The 21,780-nt window shown below is 37.6% G+C and overlaps 1 protein-coding gene and 1 long non-coding RNA gene across 3 annotated transcripts in view; one reads left to right on the top strand and one right to left on the bottom strand.

The window, feature by feature from the left end:
• LOC130178014 (uncharacterized) overlaps positions 1-9,050 on the top strand; it is a 28,522-nt gene extending 19,472 nt beyond the window's left edge. Inside the window, exon 4 of one of the 2 annotated variants that reach the window (XR_008829100.1) lies at positions 8,941-9,050. This is a non-coding gene — a long non-coding RNA (uncharacterized LOC130178014). The other variant, XR_008829099.1, reaches the window with a different exon arrangement.
• On the bottom strand, positions 133-19,680 carry LOC130178013 (interleukin-1 receptor type 1). The gene is made up of 11 exons (XM_056390083.1): positions 19,424-19,680; positions 13,701-13,911; positions 12,982-13,150; positions 11,358-11,520; positions 10,920-10,982; positions 9,567-9,693; positions 8,960-9,099; positions 7,566-7,709; positions 6,105-6,269; positions 5,175-5,381; positions 133-3,705 (listed from the first exon to the last, which is right to left on the bottom strand). The coding sequence occupies exons 1-11, from the start codon at positions 19,497-19,499 to the stop codon at positions 3,512-3,514; spliced, it is 1,659 nt and encodes a 552-aa protein (XP_056246058.1). The 5' UTR covers positions 19,500-19,680; the 3' UTR covers positions 133-3,511.
• Positions 19,681-21,780: the final 2,100 nt, after the last annotated feature.

The following is a 21,780-nucleotide window of genomic DNA, read 5'->3' as shown; positions in this document are numbered from 1 at the left end:
GCAGAGATTAGATGTTAATTGCATGTCAACACTTGTATGTAGGTGTATCTTGACTGTCCTGACGAACAGTTACACGTCAAACCGCAATGATATGCATGAAGGCACAGTTGTACAGGTTTAAGTCTAAATCAATGCAGGTGTTTTGGATTTTATCATATTGTGTGCACACATTGCACTGTAGAGTCAACACTCTGAGAAAGAAAGACAAGCAAGAAAGTCAAATCTGAATTACCTAAATTCAATTGCAAGTATGATTGAAAACTGGATGCAGGTCAAAATTAAGAAAAGTAGACAACACACAAAATGTTACATAGGTTTGACAAATATTATTTATAAAAATACTGTTGTATTATTTTTAAAACTAAATATCAGACTTATATTTAAGTAGAAAACAGGCACAGGATATCTGAGGTCCGAAGAGATGAAATGACAAAGATAAGATGCTTCTCTGAAAGACTCAACAGGAAATGTTTCTTCACGATTCATAAAGATCTTTTTTTGTGCCAGAAGTATCTAACAGGAACAGACTTGGTTATAATTGAATTGTAAACGGTTAAAAACTGAAATCCAGACTAAATATTCTGTCGGGTTGATTAATTTTTTGATGAAAACGCAGAGTATTAGAGTGTTTGAGAATATCGTGATCTGTCCTGTAACAGACTGTACATACCTGGAGACACATAAAACATAAGAATAGTTATGTAAAGAATGAAAAAAGGGGGCTTATGGATATACATTAAAGCTGTCAAGTAGGCCCAGCACAAATAAAATATTGATTAAACTTACTGACCATTGCAGCTTTGTCCTTTATCTCACCTGAGACCATCACCAGAAAATGCTCGGGGAGACTTTTGGGATACATTTGGGAATAACTTAACAGTAATTATATACTGTAACTTTATAGTCTTGTACAGGCATTTTTTTTTTTTTTTTTGCACTAAATACCTCAAATTTGATGCAATCTCAGGACACAATTATTTTATACAGAGTTTTTATGACAACATTTATAAAACATTTAGTTGTTTTGTTTCAGAGTAAGACACGCATTGCACTCAGCAGTAGGTGAGAGACTAAGCTTTCTGTGGCACATTACAACAAGTCACATAGAAAAGGACTAGTGGAGTAGAATGAGTCCATGCTCTGTCATGAAATCAATTATGTTGTACCCTGTGCTGCTGTAATGATAGTCTGTACAGTTTTGCCTTTGAAATAGTAAAAGTGATTGTTTTACTACATCACAAATGCTGTTGCAATCTGAATGGTGTAACAAAAACAACCTCAACACACACACACACACATATATATATACAGTATATATATCTGAAGATATACTTTTTTCTTTAAATAAGAACTTCGCTAAGTAAAATACTCTCTTTTTCATAGAAAATAACACAATGTTACAATGGTGTATTTACAGTAGGGCAAGACAATGGCGATACTGTATATTTCCCCAGCATAGAGTGTGTTTTGCTGTGCTTTACGCCTGTGATTCAATGCCCTGCACACCTGCACAAATCTATTAGCCTGCATGGCTGATTAGATCTCTGATGAGGTTGCAGTGTGGTGGAGTTACCAAGTAAATGAGTACTTCACAACAAGCAACATTAATGTAAATCTTACAACGTCTTACAGAGTATCAAAATCACTTAAAAACATCTGTGTTTTGAATCAATAGTTTCTATTTGATAGCACAAAATGTTTCCATGGATTGTGATCCAAGCTGGGCTGCACAACTAATGTTTGCAATAGTTCCAACATTATGTGAAATATGCATATTTGCTTTCTTTCAGATAGGTCATTTTAGCTTAGCATACAGAGTGGAAGCATGGGAAATGGCTCAAGACAACATAACTCCCTGAACAAAACAGCAAATCATAATTTGTATGTTTCTGTCTGTGTACAGGTGATATACAGCATGCCAGTTAGGGTAGGTAGGGGTAGACTTTTTAATTTTGGACTAGCTCCAGTCTGTAAGCTAAGCAAGGCACCTCCAGCTCATTAATTTAACACACAGACATGAATTTGGTTTCAATCTCCTGCTCTCACGCCCTCAGAGAAAGCCAATGAGTAAATTACCCCAAATGATGAACTTTTCCGCAAAATGTCAGGACTCATTAATATAATGAGTGAATATAACTCTGTTTATAACGACAGCACTAAGTACAACACAGCATAACTCTTAAAGGGTTTTTCCCCATCAGAGGTTGAACTCGGCAGGTTCCCAAACAGGACATTGTTTATTTGAGTCTACAGAGGGGAGATTCCAAGTGTGATTAGTCAGTCAACCAGTCTCATAGAAAACCTCCTTTTCTGGAAACTAGGATTAGTATGTATTTGTATAATACGTTACTACAGTTATTACAGCTAAAGCTTATCTGCTATATCACTGGCCATGGTAATCCATAATATCTTGTCCCCAGGCAAGCTGTCATATTCCAGTTTTCAACAGTATTAATAAAAAAGTTATTTTGCCTTTGGAGCAAAATAATCACAAAATTCATTCCAACAGTTACAACAAAAATGTTCCTAGCACCATAAATATGCTTAACAGACAATTTTTTTTATGTTTTTGCTTTCACAATGTTCTGGGTTATTTTCCTACTCAAATCTTGTTCCAATTATCAGAGCCACGATTTGATAAAAATCCAGAACCAATAAACAATATTGGAAGTGAAATTATAAGCGATACAATCTAAATAATACCCAACACTAATGATCAAGTATGTATGATCATCAATCAGATGAGCAAAATATTCCACCAAGTCCCTAGGACTTTCTAAGAGAACAAAACCTCACAATTATCAGGGATGGTTTCACAATAGAAATGAGGTTAAATCATTAATTCCAGGTTTCATGCTGCAAACCCTGAATGCAATAGGTTTTCTGCTGGAATAAAAGGAGAGAGAGGAAGCTGGCTGTGTGCTGAAGAACACCATCTATGTTCTTCCGCTCCATTACCATGAGGATATCTGCATTTCATTTTGTTCTGATCATTATCTAACTAATGAAAACAGAGTTAAGCTGCTCTTGAAATGTTTTCTCTCTTTCTCTGACCCATTTTGTTGCTTTCATAAGACAGAGAGGAAGAAAAGATTAAAGGAAAAACTACAAGAAATACTAAGATCAAATAGTGACTGCGGCAATTACAAAAAAATCGCAACAGCCTAAAATATGCAAAAAGAAAATATACCAGTATATAAATAGGCTAAAATTCAAAATGAGTGTATGATACTGGACCCCTTTGTTCTGGAGAGCAGGGAAAAAAGTAGTTCCTGTTGTGTACCAAGAAGAAGAAATCCAGCAGATGTCTTTCCAACTCGATTGCACACAGTGAGAAAAAGTTATTGTGCAGGCTGCCAATTGGCTGTTAGTTTACAGTAATCCTTGCGTCACATAATTCAGATGATAATTAATGACGTACATGTTTTCACAATATCGTCTGAAATGTCCTTATGTAGCAAACGAAACATCTGTGTTCGATCCTGTCTTTTTTCAAGTTTTGACACTTTGTTTAGACAATAGTTTGAAATTTCTCTGCAGGGATTGAGGGCATGTGGTACCTCAGATTCTTCCAGAAGTTTCTGTTTGAGCGCAATTTGGTGAGTTTGTTGGTTCCAGGAGGCGATTTCTTCCACTTCAGAGCTCCTTGTTTCCTCTTGATGTAGTGAAGAGACTCTGGCAGGTGACTGTAATCCACCGGGCCATCTGGTAGGATTGAAGAGAACGTTGACCATATATATTAAAATTAACACAATGAATGTATTGAAATTGTATTCTATTTAACCTTCACAATAAGTAGTTAAAAAAAATTGAGCATGTTTCATAATAGCACCTTTCAGAGGTCCTGGTCCTTGCAGTTGCTGGTGTAATGCTCAACTTTGAGACTTTGATCATAAAGTAACAAGCCCAGAGGTTTAGACCCACACGCTTGTTGTAGATGGATGAAAAATGAAAAGGAAACATTTCTTATTTTTAAAGGAATGGTCTTGGGAAACCACTTATCTGCTTTCACACTTAGTCTTAGATGAGAAGATTACCTCTCTCTAAATATGAAGCTACTGTGAGCAGTCGGTTAGCTTAGCTTAGCTTAGCTTAGTTTAGCATAAAGACTGGAAACAGAAGCAGCTAACCAGACTATTTCTCGGCTCTGAGCAAATGCTAGGCAACCAGTGGAGACTAGTGGAAGTTACTGGTCCTAGCCAATAATCAGTTGAGCTCATAACCTTCCACAAAGCAGTGACTTATCGTTCTTGGTACAGATTAAACAAGCAAGACACAAAGTATTAATTAGTGACCTTTAAAGGATATAGTGGGTGGATTTTGTTAACACTTTCCTTGTCTCTGGGTATTAACTCTGACTCTTCTGTGGTATGTAATGCAGATTATAAATTACTTTAGAAGAAGATAAAATCTTCTTGAAACCTTATCACTTTCATTCTCCCAGGAGATTTTTCCTCACGCCTTGGAAGTTCATATTCATTTGTGGGATAATTAAGTTTAAGATTAAAAGTTTCGACAGGCTCAGCCAGTTCCTAGTAACCAAGATCTGACCCGGGACAAGAATGGAGCCAGATCCAAACTACCTTCAGTCTAACTGGGTCTGGTTGGGATCACGTTCTTTGCCACAAGTCTCGGGTACGTGTTGAATGGCTAATATCAAAGTGCATTCAAGTGGACTCAATATCAGCTCTGGTTAGGTGATGCATCAGAATCAGCACATGATGAAAGAAAAGGGAGACATAGTGTAAATTGTGAAGTGCATTATATTGATTCAGATGTGTTTCCATACTTTTAACCACTGGTGCCGTCATTGTTGGTGCTTTCTCTCTGTATTGCTCTGTTCAGATCGAGCATATTTGGATTATTCTCAGGTCTACACATCTCAAGCAGAGGTCCATGAAGTGGGACCTGTAAAGACCTCTGCTTGTGATGCCTTTAAAGCACTATCCGTAACTACATCTGCAGGCTAGTTTGCTACATTAAGCAGCTTTTTGGACCCAAAAGGACTTTTGGAATCTATATCTAACAATGGTAATATGTTCACTTCTAAGGTGGATGCGGGCTGCTGCTGATGCATTAAAGTGCATCTTCATGACATTACTTTACAACATCTAATGACTTAAAGACTCCCTCAGATTTGTCCTCTTACTAGGCACAACAGAGTCTGTCCTTACCAATTTCCACCAGAATCACTCGGGGCTCGTTCTTGGTCAAAGCGTCATAAATGCCGATTTTCTGTTCATAGCATAGCTGGTTTTGGTCGTCACATAAGGGTGAAGCTTTCACTTCTTTGCCATCAGCACAGGATCTTGGCGCCAGTGACAGAATGATTATCAGTCTGCGGCACTGGTGCAGTGTAGCAGCAATGGCGTCATGCACAGCTTTAAAAGATCAAACGGAAATGAAGCATGATATGAGTGCAAGGGGAAATCTCTGTAAACTGAACACCACCTTAAAGCAGAAATCATACTGAGCAATTGTAGAAACATGACAAAATACAATAAAAGAATAAAAGCAGAAGTGACAAATTATTTTATGTGATGGATTACCTACTTTTTAGATGTCTGCTAGTTGATGAAACTGATGGCTTCATGACAGGTAGTATGTGTGTAAAATAGTCACTAACAGTATCCATCATTTGTCGTTCTTGGTTACTGTACTTTAAGCAACAAAAGCTCTGATATATTCTCAGTAAAAAATGTATGTGCAAAGCAAGGCTAATTCTGCTAAATATTGCTGCAGTTCCTATGGTAACCACTAGAGATCACAGATTACATAAGGTGCCCTGTGGGGTTTCCTTCATCTCTTATGGCACTGTGAAACAATGTGGGTATCTGTTGTTTGCATCTGAGCACGTACATGAGGATGCATGGGTGACACAATAACACCTCTGTCAACTGCAGAGAACTGCAGTGTAAATGTGTAGTGCATGGAAGCCAGCACACAGAAGGTAAACAGGTAGAGGTAGATGAGATAAGCGATTCAGACCACAAGGGCACACACAACATGTTCTAGTGAGAAAGATTAAACATAAACATAAATGTGTTTCCACAAAAACTCCACAAGGTGCCTTTATCACACCAGGTGAGGTGTCTGCTACTGACCATCTCCAGGGCAATCGTCTCGTCCTCTGATGTACAAAGAGTAGCCATGTTTTTTCTCCAGCTCCTCAGGCAGCATCTGCAGAGCAAAGCTCGCCGTCTCAGCTGAACTCAGGGTGTCAGGATGGAGGAAGCTCACGTAACCATCGTAGAGCTTCCCGTCTGAAGCTGTAGAGAAGATAGCACTGTCTCTGTAAAGCTTCATGTAACAGCCAACTCTTAAACAGGCAGGAGTGGAAAATTAGTTATAAAAAATACTTTAACATTACTACTTTGCACCTAAGTAGAATATTTACACACATTTTCTAAATATATTTTGTATATTTAGGATTTTATGAGTTGTATCTCCTAGGTATTCCCTATTAAAGTGTAAACAGAGTGAAAATGGTAAACATTTTAATGTTTTATACGATGAAGACAGGTGATACTTTCTTGTTTTCCCTGGTCATTGTGTGAACAAGATTTTTTTTTTATTTGTAAGTTTTCTCTGCCACCAAATGTGGTTTCTTTTCATGAGTGGGTGGTGGTGATTGTTGCTTCAGCCGTCATTGCATTTACAAGACAAGAGGTTATAATATGCCTTCTGAGCAGGGCTACATCTTCAGGGCAGATTGGAGGATACAGTGAGTTGCTATCGGAAAGTGACGAGACAGGCTGGGGCTAGCTGGTTAGCATGCTAACTTCTGTATAAGAAAATAAGTGATTGAGACCAGAGTTTGCACTGGTGTTGTTTTCCACCTCAGGAGACAGCTGTTGGCAAGTAAATGAATGAAGTTTGATGCTGAACTCAGTAAACAGCTGTTAATGCTAACATTAGCTATGTAGCACTAGCAAAACTTACAAATAGTGTGGAACAAAATTTTGAATACCGAACATTTTGTCCAACTTTCCAACTCTTATTAAATTAAACCATTTTTAGTTCTATGATTTTTTTATATTATTGTTTTATTGAAAATGGCTATAATTGGGGCGTCGTGTAGCGTAGTGGTTTAAGCAGGCGCCCCATGTGTAGAGGCTACAGTCCTCGCTGCAGTCGGCCCCGGTTCGAATCCCGCATCGGACGGCCTTTCACTGCATGTCATTCCCCCTCTCTCTGCCTCCCCGTTTCCTGTCACTCTCCACTGTGCTGTCCATTAAAGGCATAAAAGCCCAAAAAAATATACTTTAAAAAAAAAAGAAAATGGCTATAATTAAGATATAATTACGTACCAGCTGATCAGCATGTTCTGCACCACTGGTGGCCATGGTGATTTTTGATAAGACTGACTAATCGATAATACCAGACAAGACTTTTGAAAAAACATAACTTGATTTGTTCAAAACCTTCAATCGTGCCTCCTACGAGGTGTTTAAGTGTTGAGGTCTCTTCTGGTACATGTTGTAGATTTGTGCAATAAAGCAAACAAGTGATTTCCTGACAGTGCCCAGATTCCACACAAGTGCACATACAGATAAAACACTGACCTTGTTTGGAAAAATGTCTCAACAGTTTCCTGTATGCCAAAACCACATCTACTTTAAAGAAGAGGAAGGCTGCAGCCAAGGCCAGAGTCGCAAAGGAGGCAACGAGGCAGAGAGCAACACTGGTGTAGAAGGCACTGTGGTCAGCTGGAGACAGGAGGAGGCAGACAGATTAAAGTCACTGGTCACAACATATAACAGTTTTACTGGGAATTCTTTCAGGAATGATTCAACCTGTGGAAATAATTCCAGGCAACTAACTGCTTACCACATTTCCGACACAAACGCGATAACGTTAAAAAACAACATTTAACCCTTAAAAACATCCTTAGAGACTCTGGTCCATATTACACAATGTCTTATTCATTCATTTTCATCAATTGATCATTAAAATTAATATCTTTAATGGAATGCAAGAATGTCCTTTTTTTCTTATTTTTTCATAGTATGCAGGTAGCAGGTAATAGCAGGTCAGATTGTTTTCCTGTTTCCTCTTATTTTGTCACTGAGCCCATAAATTAAAGTGTAACAAAGTACAATATGTATCAAACATAAAATATAACATGCTAAAAGTTATCAATAATTTCAGAAAATAATATTTTTTCCATCAATAAGGGAGTAGGAAAAAACTAATAATGTCAAAGGGGGGGTTTCAGTATTGTTAACAATATGTTCTGAAAGGGTTTTTTGTGGCTAAACGTGAGGAATGCTGATGCTGAAACCGATGCCTTTAAGGGTTAAACAACAAAATAAAACAATATCAAATATAATAGAAATAAATGGTTACAGAGCTATTTTAGTAACAGGGCTTGGAACAGTAAGATACACAATTTGGCAAGTATGCAGACACTCTAACAAACACCCAAACATCAGGTTTCACAAACATCACATCACAAGTGATTGCTACATCTCGTTCCACAATCATCGGCATTAATCTGCTGTCTTAACAGCCTTCACTTTCCGGGTTGTTGAACCCGCCTGCCAGAGGTCAGGGCTCTAGAAAAACCATTCCTTTATGGATCTGGCTTTATGTAAGGGGGCGGTGGCTCTGTCATGTTGAAACAGGAGAGAGTCTTCCCTAATGTGTTGCCAGAAAGGCTGTAGCATTACAGTAAGATTCCCTTTAACTGGAATTAAGCATTAAGCATTTGGTGATTTTGATTTATGGATATTTACAAAATCCTTTGAGACATTTTCTTGCCTGGCTTTTAAAAGGATTTGATTCATGATAACATTTGTTTCACTGATTTTAGGAGTTAGTATTTATAATTTAACATATGTGTTTATGACATTAGTTCAAAACAGTTTGTAAATGTGTTAGATTTTGGCCATTTCTGTTCTTCCCTGGGTTGATATGGAAGTTGCTTTTCCTGTACAGAGAGGAGAGGAGAGAATACCTTCTCGAAGCATCATCAAGCCGGATACCGCTCCAACTGGGTTGCATGCTTTGCAATGAATGGGGACATTCAGGAACTGACGACGAACTTTGGAGATGGTCAGAATGGACTGACCATACACCTTGCCATCAGCGTGAAAACTAAAAGGGACAGGACCAGTCAGCCAAACAATCAATCAATCAGTCCGTCAAACAGTGTATCAATCAGTCAGTTAATAAATCAAGCAAACAAGCAAGAATGTCATGAAAACCCTCTGTCATCATTGCTTTTGTTCTGCTTTGTTCAAAGCTGCATTTGCAATATTTGGCAACTAGAAGGCAAAGAATCTTTTTCCAAGAAATGTTTATGTGTTTGACTTCGAGGGAGATGGCCGCCCACTCTGAGTCTGCTTGAAGTTTGCGCTGTCACCAAGTGCTTGCACATGGTGGGAATTCTTGGGCCTCTGTAATCAGTATTATAAAGAGTACAGTCTAGAACCACTATATCACATGCCTTTAGATAACATCTGTTGTGATTTGGCTCTATATAAAATAAACTGACTTGACTGAACTTGTTTTGCTTACATAACCATGTAGAGTATAGACTGAAACAGGAAACAGAGACTCACTATGACCAGGACTCCTCGAGTCCTTCGTAGTCGTCAGCGAAGTTTCCGTCAACAAGCCAGTACATGGAAGTCTCACTGTCCTCGCTGTTGCCTACGTAGGCTATACACTTCAGCTCTGCTCTCATACCTGGTCATCAGTGAAATTAAAAAACAAAGCAGCTGTCACTCTACAGGATAAACATAAAAAACTCTTTGACCTCACTGTCATTTGTTATAGAATTCAGTCCAGTAAGTCTGACAAAATCAGGCCCAATTAATAGATGACAAACCCAATCCGACATAATTTGATGTAAAACTGGACAAGTGTTAAGGTATCCACGGCAATGCTACAGATTAGTTATTCTTAATGGCAGCAAAAGGCAACACTTAAGGCCTAAAATAGCCAGAATACCTGCATGTTGGTGTCAGTACAGACTATTTTCATGAATATTTACATAAAGCTTGAAGATATTATTGCAGTTCAACCAGGGTTCGAATCACAGGTTTATAAATATCATATTTCCCATATTCATGCCTAGATCTTGTACTACGATTTCAGACACACTTACAGTGCACTGTACCATTTCTAGACCTTGATGTTAGCTGCACATCTTGTCTGCCTATCTCACTTGCAGAAGTGGCTCATGTCCTCTGTCTCTGCGTCTGCGCATCATGCTTTAAGTTACAATTTAGCCAATTAATGTAAGCTAGCTGATAGCACGACCTTTCATTTCCACTGTTGGCTTGACATTTCATTATCAATACAAAATGCCATATATTATCTAATTTTAGAAAACACTGGTGCTCAGTCATGAGCAATGAGACAATGGAGGATTAGTTGTTGTAAAGATACGTTTTGACATCAATATAGTTATTATTTCATTTTAATAGTCTTTTTATGGCTGTGGTGGTTTAGTTAGTTAGATTTTATGCTACTTTATACTTACACTACACAAATATTGTACTTTCTACTCCACTTGATTTATTTGACAGCTTTACACCCTTTTTTGTTAGAGTTCCACTTTGATATCTAAAAAGCTTGTTCAAATACAGACTGGGACGCTTTCTTTGTCAGCCTGAGAAAGGCTGAAAGTAGGTAGTCCTAAGACGCTTTCCAAGCATGTGGTTTGAATATACCAGTGATGAAGCCAAGGGACAATCTTACTTCATTCTTACTTACTTACTTCAGTCACACAAAACTCACCGACCCTATTAGCCTTCTTTTAGTTTCTAAGAGCTTAATAGAGAACAAGACGAGTAATACCGCAGTCACACTTGGAGAAGATGACATATTGTGAAGTCATACCCAACAGATGTAGACTATGTGTGTCACCATAAGGTGTTGATTATAATTTGTGAGAAACCGTTACTTGCCCACTTCGACCACAATCACTTCTTCTTGAGGGTACGCCATCACAGGGGGTTTGATAAACTCATCTGTAGGGATTACAGACAAATAATCAGTGTAACAGAAAATAAAACAGCACAATATAATACACTCTACGAAAAGTGAAGCAATAAGAAAAAGCCAAATAATCTAAGATGAACTCTGTGGGAAAGTTACTGTAGCTTTGTGAATAGAATGACTGATGAGTAAATAAGAATAGCCTTCAGAAACTACAGTTTCCCTGTTGCTGCGGCTGTCCACAATGTCTTAAAATGATGAGAGCTTTTACAGTCATTTGCACAATAGCAAAAGTGGTCTCTTGATGTAAGAAAAGAAGTTTTAAGACGATAGAATAATAAATAATTATCCATCTGGATGTAATCAAAGCCATTAGAGTGGTGACACTAATGACTGAGAGTACATACCGCTGTTAATAGACAGCTGGATGCTGCGTGCGGCAGTGTACTTCCTGCCATCTAAGCTAATGTCTACCAGGCATGTGTATATCCCAGCATCCTTCTGTGAGACTGGAGGCAGCCTCATGTTGCCATTGTCATCCACCAAGATGTGCTCCACTGGGTGGCAGTCCTACACACAGAAACACAGACTGTAATTATTCTTTACAGTGTACAAGTGAGTGCAAACTTTATTTTGTAGAGCACTTTTCAAAAATGTAAGTTACAAAGTACGTCTTACAAAACAAGAAATAAAAAGCCAACAAAAATAAAGCACATGATCTTAAATTGAACAAAAGTCAGTAAAATAAAATACATTTTTAGGAATTTAGACAATCCAAGTAGTTTATTTAGAGATTTGTAAATAACTGTAATTCCTCCCATAAGTGGATGTTTGTGTATGAACAAATAATGAATGACAATAAACTCAAACACAGTTGTAATAATATAGGAGACATTACAACTGTTAACAAATACTGTATATTAATAAACACTAAAATGTCCTTAAATCATTTATAACTTAATTACTTAGTCTTCTTTTTTTATTTGTATGTGTGTTTTCTGTCTTTATCTCTTTGTTGTGCTCTACAAATTGATTTGAAGTTGAACTCCAAGTGATGAAAAAATGCATGCGGAGAAACTTTCCTGAAGAATGTGAATAATTAACAGTCACAGGTTTTCTGATGCTGTGGTACAGTACTGTGTGCTGCTTGATGAAAGATTGGCTGTGAGTTGGAGTATTTGCAATGTGCTGTATGGGCCCCCTCCACATCCAGATGTGTATCTGCAGCAGCATTTTTATAGCAACCAATGTCAACCATAAACAGCACATGGGGGCAAATGGTTTGTTCAATTTTCACTTACTGTAGCGCTCAGTTCCTGATGTGTACAATAGGGGGCAGTGTTGCATTAATCAAGCCAGAATCCGTGTACAGGACATTGTGTAGAAATCAAATGTTTTGTCAACCAGATAAAGGCAATATATTTACACCCCCGAAAAGGAATTACATAAATAACCCAGGACCTACTCTGTTCTTGCCATTTCTGTGCTTTTACACTAGTCTTGGAAAGGTCCCATATTTTATACTTTTCCGGTGTTTTATTTGAACTGTTGATATCCATAAGAACATATATTTGTGGTTTTAAGTAAAAACCATCTCAGTGTACTTTTACATCTCCTCTCTCAGGCTTCTCTCTCGAGCGAGAGATTCTGAGCCTCTCTTCTGATTGGCTGACTGTTTTCAAAGTGATTGAATAAGAATATAGCCGGTAAACACTCAGAGAAACTAAATCCTGCATGGTTGGATGGTGGTTCCAGGTGGGCTGGACATGGGGCATGGCTGAGAGTGGTGACTGCTTTGTTGTTATATCACAAAGTTACAGAAGAAAAAAGACATGGATATCTCCCTTTATACAATATGGGACCTTTAAAGGTGCAAGCTTGTCTCAATGAATAACACACTTTCTTTGTACTCAAAACAAACTGAACCAGGAGCTACATCAGGCAGACATGCAGTAGAAGAAGACATACAGTATAGGGCACAGGGATGCATCATTAAAAAACAGCACATGAATGTCATGGGGTTGTTTATACCTTCATCCATCGTATGGTCCTTGTGTTATTTAATCTGAAGATCTCTGTCTGTTTGCAGGGAAGACTTCCTCTGACATCCTGGGTGATGGATATGGTCTCAGGTGTATCAGGACACTCTGCAGTCGACACCGACACCCCAAATATTATCTTTGACAATCCAGTCTCGTCCCTAAAGAGAAGGAGATAAACAGTGACACAGCTGCAGAAAGGCCAAACTCAAGCTCTTTGGAACAACAAGGTTATCAATACTATGAACTAATCTCTATCTCTCCCTATTGTCAAGGGTAAAGAAAAAGAGCTATTATTATTATATTTATTATCATAAACCTGTTGCAATTTATTACTCACTCCCACAACCTGTGATATAAACTTAAATGTAATTCCAGACTCATCTGTAAGGAGTTTAAAGTTTAATGCCTTGTTGCTCCAAATGTAAAGGAGACCCACCACAAGAAACAGATGCCCCTCTTATAGTTTATTTCTGTTCAAGGTGGAAATGGGAGCTGGGCCTATATCACATTTCTACTTTTTTGTTTTAAACACTACATTTTTACATCAGTTCCATAGCTTCATGTCCAACTTCCCTTCTAAACAGATGTCTAAAAGTGAAGTCAATCAATCAATTACAGATGTTAAAATACTTAACAAAGGTGCTTTGAGTTTTTCATAAAGTCAGGATCATATGTTAAACCTACAAAGTTATAGAGGAGTTTCTATACCTTTTCTCACAGGTGTAGGTTCCATTATGGGAAGTCTGTACAGGTAGAAACCACAGTGACCCATTCCTGACTTCCACACCACTGGGCAGGCTTAAGTTGTGCATCCCTGCTCTGCTCCAGGTCACATTGGTGTGAGCATCAGCAGTGAGGCACCTCAGCAAAAATAAGTGGCCAGCACTCACATGGTAGGTGTCTGTCTCCCCGCTGTGGTCTGGATGTGATAGTGCAAAGAGAGACCAGTCAATTCTCATTCAATGCTAGGGGTAAAAACTTGAACATATAAGACACCAGTATATATACACAACATGAGCAGAATTTCTGGAGTAAATGCAAGCCTTCAGATTTTTAAGTGTTCTCTGACACAAACTAGCACTTTGCATACAATAAAAGAAGGTATCACAATCCTTAATGTAAATTGAATCCAACCTCTGTTGGAGGTTATGCTTTCAGTAGCTACTGTGTGTTTGTCTATTTGTTTGGCAATTAGCAGAACATCTCCAAAACTATCTAACATATTTTTGTTTAAGTGGTTGGGAAGTTCAGTGTTGGGTCAATGAAGAACTGATAGCTTTCTTGTGTAGACAGCACCACAGTGAGGCCAATTATATATATATAAAAAAAACTTAATGTTTTGTCCCACGAGTTTTTAAACAAAACATTTTCTGACATTTACTGATATCAGAGTAACAGAAGATTGTACGGCACAGGTGTAGGTGTGCTCTCTGACAGCATTCATATGAGGCTCTTTCAATATTTGCATGTTTATGTATATTTTACACTAATAATCACTTTTCTGCCGACAAGTGAGCAGCTTGAGAGAGAGACGACAATGCTCATTCACTTTTTTTTTTCTTTTTAAATCGAAATTCGTTTATAGAAGATAGATGTAGCAATAGAGTTTATACTCGGCCTTGGGGAGGATCATCTGTTTATTCAGAAAGTTTGAAATTAATCATCATGTACTGAACAAGACAGGACGTTTGTGATGTTAAAACAAAAACAAACAAACAAACAAAAAAACCCGCTACAAGGACAAAAACACGAGGCGTACTAGCCAAGGCAGGAAATTAAGGGTTTGCTGCCAAAATGTCAAAATGACTTCACTTCCCACACACAGAAAAGTTGTGACGTGAAATGACTGTTCGGTGACGTGCGCTTATAGAGCAGTTTTAATCCAAACTTTCAGTTGCAAAACTTCAAACACCACACTAACCCTGGAAACAAACATTCATATGAAAGTGAGAATTTAGCTTTTAAAGAAAAGAAGAATATTGCCAATAATAAAAATGTTAAAGTCCGTTATACTGTTTTCTTAAGAGGTACTGTGGCCTTTTGATTCTTTATGAGCTCTACACCCTCATTTACTCATTTCTGGACACACTTGAAATGCCGCATTCATGTACAGTTGGAAGAGTGGGAAGAACGAGCATGTTGTTACTACTACTAGAGCGGTGAAGTCGCAGCTTTACTGAACCATTCAAAAAAAGGATAAAGGGAAATCTAGCCTAAATTAGCTTTAATGCTTTAATTTTTTGTAAACGTTAGTTAAAGTCAGATGTACTGTATGATATGGCCAATAGCCTTTATCTAAATCGGTTGTATTATTGTTATTGGGCATCTCTGTTGTTTTTCACCCGGCTGGAGTCATCAGTTTTACGTTTAGTAGGCAAACGGATTTTCCCGCTTGGGTGATCGTATTTAGGATCTCACGTGAACGCAGCATTAGACAGATTGCAAATAGCGGACAACTTCAACCGACGATATGACAGTAAGAGCCGGAGCCAAACTCAAGTTGGTGGAAAGAAACCAAGTTACAACCCTGACGAAACAGAAGCAAATGAAGAAACGGACAAATATTACAGTACAAGTTGTAAAAGGAAGTAAAGTCGCGCAGTGGTTACAGTGCTGGAGCTGATTTCGATGCTAGCTAGCTAGCTGCTAGCTGCTAGCTTAAATGGTGCTCCCCTCTGTGAAGACTCGTTTTCGAAGGAAGGAATGTCTACTCCAAAGAATACCAAGTTGAGCCCTGGGGTTTAATTTGGCGGCTCTTCACAGAAGAAGAACCAACACAAGGTAAGACCGCTGACTCTTTTGCCACCTGCCAATGTTAATTGCTGACTTGTTAGCTTGTTTGATTAGTGTGTTGGGGGTTACACGCGGGGCTGTGAAGTTGTGCGTCCCTTGCAGGCAGGTGAAGTTGTGCGTCTCTTGCAGGCATATGAAGTTACACAAATACTCCTGACTCTACCAAGTTTTATACCGAAAGAAAAATATGTAAAAGAAATATAGAAGTGAGTTGTACTGTGATATATAACAGAATGTGTTTTTAACCGTCCTTTCCTTTGATTTATGATTTGCGCATGTGTTATTTGGTTGCCTTGACAGTTAGCATGTTGGCAAATGTACAGAGTATCCTCTCTAATTTTTATTTTGTCTTATTTTTATGTTTTCATTTTCATCAGTTGTCAGTGGTTAGCGTCGTAATATTTGTTTACTACATGAAGTTTTGGATTGATGAAAAAGACTTGTAGGGGACAGTTGGTGTATTTCAGGTTTTTGGAAGTCAGATGTTCAGTATGGTAGTTGATTGTCTGCTGTGCACCTTTTAATGTTCTCCATCATATGATTGTATATACTGAGTAAATCCTGTATTTACGCATACAGGTGCTTAATAATGAAGCCTCACCTATAAATGCTGCACATGTAAAATGCTGCCATTTGCACTAGACATCTGATATTTAGGTCGGTATTGAAGGTTGCTCTCCATTGTATGTTTATCTGTGGTGTTTTACAGCTCTAAATATTGGGCAATTTGGAGTTTGTGTTTCTCTTTGACCTATATACCTGTTGCAAAATGAATGATTGAATGATTCCTATGTCGTGCATCCATCCACTCATTATCTATACATGTGGCCAGGGGTGCTGGAGCCTATCCCAGCTTACATTGGGCGAGAGGTGGGGTAAACTCTGGACAGGTCGCCAGTCTATCACAGGGCTGATGCACAAAGACAAACAACCATTCAGGCTTATTTACACCTAGGGGCAGTTTACAATCTCCAGTTAACCTGCATGTGTTTGGGTTGTGGGAATATTCAGTCAGTTGACTAATTGATGAACTGATTATTTCAACTCCACATAAAAATTTACTATAAGGGGTTGTAAATTATATCATAAAGTAACATGTTCTGTGTAGCAGAGTTTGCAGTACAGTTTACAGTATTTTTCACATAGGCTAACATGATTTTATAGGTGCTGTGTGATTTGTCTAGTACAGTGTATTTTCCTGGATTGTCAGCTACTGTGAGTCCTGTCTGGAGGTTCTTCCAACAGTGAGGAAGAGCTCTGTTTGCCAGTTACTTCCACAGATTTACTGTAAATCCATTATACTGTTGGTGCAGTTAATTGTTATTAGTGGATGTAGCACACTAACCAGAAATTACATTGCTGCCTGAGATAAAACGCATTGTGTTATCAGCTTATTGCACCAGTTTAATGCTGTCAGAAAGATTTACAAATTGAATATTGCTTGCCAGGTACTTCAGCTCAACCTAGTTAAGACAAATTTTAGTTGGCTTTAGTTTTCCTCAAAACCTTGAACCTTGCTTGAAATATCTCCCTCCTCTTCTGTATTTGTTGACGAAAATGGAGAATTTAAAGAACTATACATTTTTTGCTCAACCGATAGCAGGTGAACAACCCATTACTTTTCTTCTATGTCAGTGTTGACATTTTCTGTCAAATGCAAATGCTGGGTTTTTTTATTTTTCTGACAGCAAAGCTTGCCAATGCAGTGCTTTTCTTGAGCTGACTCATCACTGATGTCAGAAAATCACTGTATGCTTCAGCAGGAAAGTTTTGAAAATGTTACTTACTTCGTCCTTCTACATGTTATGTGAAGAAAATTAAGTAGAAAAAATGTCTTTTAGCTCACACTGGCAGAAAACTGGACCAAGCTGCATTAAGCTAATGTAATTGTTTAAAAAAATGTATTTTGTAGATTTTTTTATAACTTCTGTCCCCTATTCAAAGCTGATGTATATTGTGTAACTTAACACTTAGTCATTTATTTCCTTTAACACACTGCTGACATCTTTCAGGTAAGGGACTTCCTGGAGACTCAACCATAAAAGTGTTATAGTAAATGTTTGCCGTCTTTGACCTATTTTAATCAACACTAGTCAGGTTGAAAAACCCACTCTCTGAACATATTTAAATTATTTTATGTAACTTTGTGTCTTTTCAGAGCGTCCTATCATCATTGTTACTTCACTGATAGCCGATATCAGTGGTGGGAAGGACCCAACCTTTGTCTTAGCTCTCTGTCTTACCTAGTTTAGCTGGCACTTTGTCAGAGATGTACTGCTGTGGTTGAGAGTGTGAGAAACGGCAGGTGTAACTAACATATCGCCTTGGAGAACCTATCTGAGATGATGATGATGATGATGATGATGATAAAGCCACAACACAACATAATTAACGGTAAAGGATATAAGTTATACTGTAGATATTTTTTATACGTTATTAGAATTTGAGCATATCTTCAACATTAACTTTCCTCTGTGCATAAACCAGATCTTTAATCATTGGGGTGAAGAGAGTGTGTTTATGTCAAATCACAGTTTAGTTATGATCAGCAGAATGTAAAAGTAGAAAGCAGACCGAGCTGGTGCTGGAGGAAATATTTTTCAAAGGTACCAACATACAGGAAATACACAACACAAAGCAGATTTTAGTGTATTTTAGTCCGTCTGGATGTGTTTATACAGTTCATAAGTATATTTTTTCCACCTGACCAATAAATGACCAAATGATTAAAATCAAATTCCAAAAACTGCTATACCATGATTGTAACCAAGATACTATGCATTAGTATGCATAGTATCTTGGTTACTTCTACAGGATACTTTGTGTTAGTTTCAGTGTCAGTTGGTCTCTTTATAAAGATCTCTTCTTTCACCCAGTTGCTCAGAAATCAGCTAACTGGAAAAAGTCGACTATAACCTTGTTAATTAAGTATATGTAAACGCACTGAAGGATTGAGTAGAACAGGAGAAGAGATGTTACAACCTACTTGGTTTTCACCTTGACGATAACCTGTACTTTTTTATAAAATGACAGTATCACAATACAAGATCCAGGACATTTGTATTGTGACTTATGTCTTGATTTCAGAATAGTTAGACCCATAGTGGTGCTACATACAACTGAGAAAGTTCAAATTGTTAGTCATGTCACAAACTGCTTATCTTATTGTCTTTTATAGGAAACGTGTTATGAAAGCAGGCAGTATTTGCTGGGTGTCTCACTTGTGAAGGAAACTCCTGACAGCTCGAGCAGGTTTCTCAAGTGCTTGTAAAACTAGTTATAAACAGGAAATGCTATACAAATGTTGCAACGTAGGCGACGTGTGCTTACTTTCAGTTTATTATTTAATAATTGCTGCATAAATATGGCCCCATCTTAGGAACTTTATGTCTGAAGTCTGAAAACAGTTCATGGTTTTCAGCTTCACCTTTTTTTTAGTCTGTCCGGGACAATATTGAAACTAAAAATGCTCTAAACTAAGAGTCAGCCAATAATTTAAATAAACAACTGGACAACATTTTGGTGTTATAAAGTTCTTGTAAAGCAACCAGAGTCAGGTTTTTGGAAATTATTTCCAACAGCAGAAGCTTTTCTTAGTCTTTAAAATCCTCAGAAGAATTATGGTGATCAATACTCACCGTGCGCCACAGAAAATCTCAGATACAATAGTACAGTCAACAAATAGACCCATCCTGTCACTGCCATGGTTCTCATCTGTGGGATTTAACAGGTTACATTTCATTAAAGCCCTGTGTGATTTCTCAGTCATGGCTCATGTTCTCTCGCTGCACCGACTCTCGGCAATAAATAAGGCTTCTTGACACATTTCCTGACAGATCTCTGACTTGAACAGACTCCAGAGTATGGGGAAGTGGGAGAAAACCCAGTTGACACATAGAAGGCAGGGCTGAAACACTCCGTGAAGTCCTAGGAAGTTCCACCGATTGGGTGCTTATTTGGAAAAGGTCAGACATTTAAAGAAGCTGTCTCTGTATCCAGCTCTCTTATTTGTCTTATCTCTTTGGACCTAGCTTAATCTTTATCTACCACTATCTCTCTCACTATCTTAATAACTGATTCAACTCACTTTATCACTGATAACAGTACTTTTGATCTAAATTGGCAGTATAGATACTGCAGTTGGGACCCTGTTTTACTCATATATTTATGTTGTATCCTGTAGAAAATTAATATGGCCTGGAGAAATTATAATTTGTACAGTGCTTTTTTTTTTTTAACAAAAGGATTGCATTGACAGTAATATCCTTAAGCAGATATAAGCGAACATGCACACACAGTAATGGGTTTTTCGGTGCTAGTGGATAGCAAATTAAGTATTTGAAAGTGTACAACCTTTTTAATGGTTAACAAGTAAGAATGTCCATCGACTAATGTAACATATCAGAAAATTTTTAGGTGAATTTGCAACACACTCTTTTTCTCATTTTTTTCATAAATGGAAAAAATACACATACAGTGAATTTTATAAATATAAACAACACGCACATTAATTGAAAATTAAAAAATACAATGATGTCCATATTAAAAAGCGCATGTTGTCTGTAAACAGTCTGGGTTACAAAAGCATTAATATATATGATTCACAAGTCCTTATAAATAAAAGGACTAACAAAACAATGGCTAAATTTGTAATGAATAAGCTTTAGATGTACATGTCACTATATCAGCTGTGATTGATGCTAATAAGGGTTTACTGCCTCAGTTACTCCCCTGTCAAAGCGATCTTTCTCCTAATATGCACTTTAAACCTGGTAACCAAACATTTTTTTGGATTCATTTGTAATTGCTGAGAAACGATTGTGTGCTAAAATAATATTGGACAGGATACTATGAAAGTTTTGTTTGCCTTTATATATTTTTATGGATAATGCCCTCAGATATCCTTAACTATGCCTTACTTTAAAGTGGTACCCCACAAAGCACCTTGAAGCCACTGAGAATATCTTATCACAGAGACATCTCAATCCCTCTATAATGAAACTGCTGAACTATGAAAAAATATCTTCGAGGTTTTATCAAATGAATTTTGAGACCTAAGCGGGTTTGTAAATCTAGTATGAGGTACCAAAGAGCACAAAAATAAAATCAGGATATTATATGACATTATAAGAGATGATCAGTAGGAACATTTCTATAAAAACAACTGAGTCAATATGAAACCAATACTAAATTTCACTGACACCATGATTATGAAAATTATACTATAAACGTCATATACTGTACTACAAATTAATCATAAACCGTTATTTAAACTCACCAAGATTATCACACAGTACACAGTAAAATTCCTTAAAGGGCTAATATAGGAGAGATCACACTCCAGCTTTAATGTTGATGATAACTTACCAGGCTGAGTTGTGGGACTTGAAGACAGCTCACCGTTACCTGCACTAAAAGCTGAAGAGCTGCAGGGTTTTCCTTCTTCCAGTCTTCACAGCATTTGATACTGTTCCACGAACCCTTGCACAGAATTTCCACTGAACAGAAAAGTTTTGCAGTATAAATGCACCACAACGATCCACCCTCAGCACAAAAGAGCTTAGATTCAAATATAGGTCAACACATCTCATTTGCTTCAGATCTGAAAGTGGCAGCTGTACATTGTCCCAATTTAAATACTGCCCATTTTCCACGTTAAGAAGAAACTACAAAAAAAACCCCACAACATTTTGTATTCTGTGACTTTTAAGATACTTCTTCTTTAAGATGCCCTTCTTCCTGAAAACAGAAAATATTTTTGGAGGATCTCGCACGTGAATTGATGGCAATAAAACCTCTAACTATTAAAGGCATTGCAGATTTTTAACTGTCTCCCTGTCTAACCAAACTCTCTGATTCTGAAATTACATTTGAATACTGCAAGGGCTGCACAATTAATTGAAACTACAATATTGCTCAGTGCAAATCACATGAGCTGCAATTTTTTTTTGGATAAAGGTAAAATCTGTCAAATATTTTGCAGTGTTAGCACCAA

This window comes from Seriola aureovittata, chromosome 11 (assembly GCF_021018895.1).
Source record: "Seriola aureovittata isolate HTS-2021-v1 ecotype China chromosome 11, ASM2101889v1, whole genome shotgun sequence".
NCBI classification, from domain to species: Eukaryota; Metazoa; Chordata; class Actinopteri; order Carangiformes; family Carangidae; genus Seriola; species Seriola aureovittata.
Note: the sequence above shows the minus strand (reverse complement) of the source record. Positions and strands in the feature narration are given on the sequence as shown.